General features: G+C 41.7%; 1 protein-coding gene across 3 annotated transcripts in view; it reads right to left on the bottom strand.

The window, feature by feature from the left end:
* Positions 1 to 3,129: 3,129 nt before the first annotated feature.
* Positions 3,130 to 6,000, bottom strand: part of RIDA (reactive intermediate imine deaminase A) — a 58,141-nt gene continuing 55,270 nt past the window's right edge. For all 3 annotated transcript variants that reach the window (XM_075316252.1, XM_075316249.1, XM_075316250.1), the window contains 2 exons: positions 4,668 to 4,723; positions 3,130 to 3,367 (listed from right to left, as the gene is read on the bottom strand). In XM_075316252.1, the coding sequence (XP_075172367.1) occupies positions 3,299 to 3,367; positions 4,668 to 4,723 (125 nt within the window). In that variant the 3' untranslated portion in view covers positions 3,130 to 3,298. The remainder of the gene's footprint in view (positions 3,368 to 4,667; positions 4,724 to 6,000) is intronic.

The raw sequence follows: 6,000 nt of genomic DNA, 5'->3' as shown, positions 1-6,000 counted from the left end.
CTGGTACATCAGCATTATAAAAACCCCACTCAGATCACTCTGCTCTATGTGCCCTTGGAGAAAGCCACGGCGAAACGCGTCAGGGTGTGAATGGTGAGGCTGTATTTCCATTTAGCACTGGGAATATTTTTCCAGCAGGCATTTTTTTTATGTTATTTTTTCCTGATTTTTTTGGGCTCCATTTGAAGCCCTTTTCATGTTATTTTGTTACTCTAAACATCCCTGCGTCTCTAATACCATCTAGTCACAGTTGCTAACACATTTAAAACCTGTGTCCTTTCTTGTGAAGTATTCTTTATTAGGATATATGATTTGTCATCATGAATTAATATTGTATTGTCATTAGGACTATTACTTCGAACTGACAGATTGTCTTCTGCTAACATTAATGGTGTCTACTGTGTGACACTTTTCTTCACATTTTTTCTGCTGTACTACCTTTTAATATTTTTTTAAAATATTTTAACAATAAAGTTTACATTTTTTCTATGTACTTGTTTGTGTCTTATTCAGGATAGTATTTTTAGGTTTAAACAACTGAGCAACAAGACAAGTACATTAGAGTCTCTAGTTTGAGAAATCGACACCTCACAGGTCCTCAACTGGCAGCTTTTTAAAAAGTACCCGCAAAACGCCAGTGTCAACGTCTACAGTGAAGAGGCAACTCCAGGATGCTGGCCTTCAGGGCAGAGTGGCAAAGAAAAAGCCATATCTGAGACTGGCTAATAAAAGGAAAAGATTAATATGGGCAAAAGAACAGACATTGGACAGAGGAAGATTGGAAAAAAGTGTTATAGACAGACGACTCGAAGTTTGGTTCACACAGAAGAACATTTGTGAGATGCAGAACTACTGAAAAGATGCTGAGAGAGAGGGGAGCCAGCACGATCTGAAAATGGCATGCATCATATAAAAAGTGCAAATTCACAGATTTATTCCAACTGTACTGTAGTAATATAAATGAGATTTTTAGCAAATAATTGATCAATTCTTTGAGCCACCCCTGCCAACGTCACGGCAAATCTTAATAGGGGGGGTCCTACTCTATATTCTGTATTTCATGTGCCATGCGGCCTCCTAGATAAAGTTAAAAGCAGAACCATAATGGAGCACACATACCTGTAACCTGTATATATAACCGCTTCTATGTTGCAAAAGAGGCAATTGTGGATAGAGACCAGCCCAGGTCCCAGCATGTGGAGCAAGCCCTACACATACCAGGACTATATCAGAACTGACCCTCCCAGTGCCAGACAGCAACCATTGATAAAGGCGGACCAGATCCAAGTATGGTGCTTAATAAGCAATGCCTGTGGAAAGGGTGAGGCAACTGAATGTGTACAGCTACCAACAGGAGGAATATATTGCAAACCAAGATCAGGCGTGCATAGCATGGTGGTGACCAGCCACCAGACATTTGTAACATAACTACAACCAAACAGAGAGAGAGGGGAGTTACCTGTTGGTAGCTGTTCAGAATCAGTTACCTCACCCCTTTCCACAGGCAATGCTAATTAAGCACCGTTCTTGGATCTGGTCCGCCTTTATCAATGGTTGCTGTTTGGCACTGGGAGGATCAGTTCTGATATAGTCCTGGTATGTGTAGAGCTTGCTCCACATGCTGGGACCTGGGCTGGTCTCTATCCACAATTGCCTTTTTTGCAACATGGAAGCGGCTATACACAGGTTACAGGTATGTGTGCTCCTTTATGGCTCTGCTTTTAACTTTATCTAGGAGGCCGCATGGCACATGAAATACAGAATATAGAGTAGGACCCCCCTATTGAGATTTGCCGTGACGTTGGCAGGGGTGGCTCAAAAAATTGATCAATTATTTGCTAAAAATCTCATTTTTTTTATTATAGTACAGTTGGAATAAATCTGTGAATTTTCACTTTTTATATGATGCATGCCAATTTCAGATCGTGCTGGCTCCTTTTTTTCTCTGAAAAGATGCTGGAAGAGTGCCTGACGCCATCTGTCAAGCATGGTGCTGGTAAAGTGGGATATTTGTACAATGTAAAAAGGGATTTTGAATGAGGAAGGCTATCACTCCATTTTGCAACCCCATGCCATACCCTGTGGACAGCACTTGATTGGAGCCAATTTCATCCTACAATGACCCAAAAGCACCAATGCAAATTATGCATGAACTATTTAGGGAAGAAGCAGGCAGCTGGTATTCTATCTGTAATGGAGTGGCCAGCCCAGTCACCAGATCTCAACCCTATTGAGCTGTTGTGGGAGCAGCTTGACCGTATGGTCCACAAAAAGTGCCCATCAAGCCAATCCAACGTGTGGGGGGGGGGGAAGCATGGGATGAAATATCTCCAGATTACCTCCGCAAATTAACAGCTAGAATGCCAAAGGTCTGCAAAGCTGGAATTGCTGCAAAGGAGCATTTTGTGACGAAAGCAAAAGTATGAAGGAGAAAATTATTATTTCAAGTAAAAATCATTATTTCTAACCCAGTCAATGTCTGGACTCTATTTTCTATTTATTATGCAACTCATTTGATAAATAAAAGTATGATTTTTCATGGAAAAGAAACTGTCTGGGTGACCCCAAACTTTTGAACGTTAGTGTGTATATAAAATATATATGTACACACACACACACACACACACACACACACACACACACACACACAGAGTAAGCTAACCAATAGTCGAGGCCTAGTAGTGGAAACAGCCTTGTCCATTAATCGTCAGTTAATTGCGTAATTGTCCTGACAATTGGGGGTAGCAGAGTGCTGCTCGTGACAAATTGGGGCAGTGGTGGGATATCTGTGTGATCTTCCTGGCTGTCCGTGACATGCTTCCTATCTGCTGAAATCACGCATGTCTCTTCTGATTTGTAGCCTTGGCTTGCGGCTTGTTGCATGTATGATGTTGCTCCAAGTCTGCTATAGGGATGCGGTACCGGGGGATTGTGGTAGGTAGGAGGGTGTTTGTAGGGTTCCCGTCCAACGGCCATGGACTACTCAAGTGGCAGCTAGATCAGGCTTCTGAGAATCGATTGATTCATCTATAAGTGTTATACCTAGTTTATGACCTAATTAGGTGCAGAATGACTAAAAAGAACTGAGTCAAGAAAATAAATAAATAAAAAAAAAAAATCACACAAATCTGCAAATAGTAATATTTATTCCAGTCCAAACTACCAATACACAACAAAGTGTTGCACACAACATCCTGGGTGTGTCTCAGTACTAAACATGAGGAATGTGGAAATCATTGTAGCAATTCTGCTTTTATGACATACTGAAGATAAGGCAGGTCTATGCAAGTGATTTCTTTTATAGGGAACTGGAAACCTCAGTTATCGGACCAAGGATTGCGATGGCTTCAATTTCTATTCTTCCTCCCTTAAAGAAAGCAAAAACCATAAAGATGTTACAGTGGAGACATTAGATCTGTAAGGACAGTGAAATACTGAAAGGAAAATTGCTAAACGGGTAATGTGGCTTCTGAAAAAGCATTTTAACAAAGTCTTAGCCGATTGCAATATTTCCAATATACAATGAGTGATTCATCATGTACTAAAGGGACAGCACACCTCCTCTTTACCAATGACCTTTGGTTTGTTTTTACAATTGTCAAATAATTTGATAATCCAGCATTTAATGTCCCAATTAAATCACATTGTAATATTTATACTCTGCAGTCGGCTTTGTCTGGCGGCCCCATAGATAATGAATGGAACTCAGGTTGAGCATGTGCACCTCCACTTTATTTAACGCAGAACTGTGCCGAGCCCAGGTAGCAAAGCCCAAATCTGGGAATCACGGGGTTGGAATTACAGATATCCGAAAGTGATCTCCTATTTTATGAAGGGTTATTTCCAAAAGACTATTTTAATTCCTAACCAAACTACCCTGGTGAGCCAAAATTAGAAGTGACATCTGGGATTCTCAGCAGATTATTGCTCGTAATATATTGTTTACCACTTGGATGCCCTTATGCATTGATCCTTGAGACTCCATGACTACTAGCTTTGCCTGTCAAAATTGCAGAAGCTCCAGACTAGAAATTATGGCCAAGAATAGCCTGTGTCCCACGGTCTAACCTGACATCTATCACGTATTTTTCTGATCAGATGCACTTTTTCACCCAAAAATTTGGGAGGAAAATGAAAGGTGCATCTGATAGTCCAAATGTAGCTTACCGGTTGGTGGTGGAGAGGGGAAGCAGGAGGCAGGGGCGATGCTGCGGGCGCTGTTCTGCAGACTTGAAATAATGGCGCGTGCGCAGATGAAATCTCGGCTTGTCATTGAGCCGATAGCTCAATCTGCGCACGCGCTGAGTCCAGGCACCATTTGTTTGAAGCCTGCCCCACAGACAGTTTCTGGATGTTTCTTACCTCAGAGCACCCGCAGCGAGCATCTGGGACACTCACCACACCACCTGCAGCATCACCCTGCTCCACCATCGCCCCTGCCTCTTGTGATCCCACTCCACCACCACCGCCCCCCCCATCAAGTAAGCAGCTACTTAATGGATGCAATGTAGAGATCCCAATACATCCTTTTATAGAGCCTAAATAGGAAAAACCGGGGCGCTCTTGGGACTGGCTAAGTTGAGTGGCTTGTGCTTAGTCTGTCTGTGACATGATGGATTTGCCGACACATACCCCATTGCAATCTATTTTACAAAACAAAAACTTACTCTTGGCAAAGCAGCAACCTGGTAAGCAGCCCGTGCCGGGTAATTACACTTAAAAACTGAAAAAACAAAACAAAACAAAAATAAAGCCAAAACACATCAGTAGAGTTATGAGTATGCTGAAAATAAAAAAAAAAAAATTAAAATTATAAGCAATGTATATCCCTCAACCATATGCAATAAAATGTAGCTTGCAGTATTTAGTGTTTTTTTTTTTAATGAAATGTCACAGTGCTGGCTACAAAATAGTCTGTCTATTTGGTGCGGAAAAATGTGACTTTTAGCGCTGCGGTGAAGGCCATTCCTTTCCATGAGCCATGTATGAGCTGGTGGATGGGTGGTCACTAGTGTTGAGAGAGTAGTTAGCGAGTACTGTTCGCTACTCGCATAGTCATTACGAGTAGCGGGCGCAATGTAAGTCAATGGGAAATACTTGCTAAGATAGCGAGTAACCCGAAAGCCGTATTTGCTAGTTGCATGAAAAGTACGGCTTTTGGGTTACTTGCTACTTGGCAAGTATTTCCCATTGACTTAGAAGTTTTGTTGCTTATCCAAGTTATGTAAATAAAAGCTTATAACCTGACTTTAAAATTCATCCATTGGTTTCATAAATTACTCTTTTGAAAGCTGAAACCCTCCCAAGTTTGGTTTGGGTTATGAAAATAAAGTTATTGCAAAGCTGAAATATTGATCATTTAATGAACACAGAAAGGTCAGATTTTGGCAACACAAAAGTTGTCGCCTTGTCATAATGCACCCAATCCTAGTTTACATCCTCACCTGTGCTCACTAAATTATCGGTTAATTAGGGAGTGTGTATAAAAAGAAACCCAGCACCCTAGACCTTCACTTGAACTGCAACTTGACCTTCACCCTGCGACCAAAACCTTGATTATCAAGAGGCTGAAGACCAGATCCACTGCAGAGGTGGTTGGCACCTTTAATGTGTCTCAGCGTCAAGTACAAAGAATTAAAAAAAAAAAAAAAAAAAAAAAAAAAAAAAAGACTGGAGATGTCTTTGACAAGCCCAGGTCCGGCAGACCCCGCAAGACAACTGCTCAGGAGGAACGTTTGTTGGTTAGAAAATCCAAAGCCAGCCCCTGTTCCACTGCGGCAGAGCTCCAAAAGGCCTGGTCAGCTCAAGTCCCTGTGTCAAATAGAACAGTTTGTAGGTTTCTGTCTTGAAATGGCCTCCATGGTCGAATCATTGCCCAGAAGCCAGCACTAAAGAAAAGGCAATTAAAAAACAATGTGGCATTTGCCAAGTCCCACAGCCTGCTAAACAGATGGACGCTGGAAAAGTGGCAGAAGGTGGATTTCTCTGATGAATCTTCAG

Source organism: Anomaloglossus baeobatrachus, chromosome 6 (genome assembly GCF_048569485.1).
Source record: "Anomaloglossus baeobatrachus isolate aAnoBae1 chromosome 6, aAnoBae1.hap1, whole genome shotgun sequence".
Lineage (NCBI taxonomy): Eukaryota > Metazoa > Chordata > Amphibia > Anura > Aromobatidae > Anomaloglossus > Anomaloglossus baeobatrachus.
This window is presented reverse-complemented; position numbering and strand designations above follow the sequence as displayed.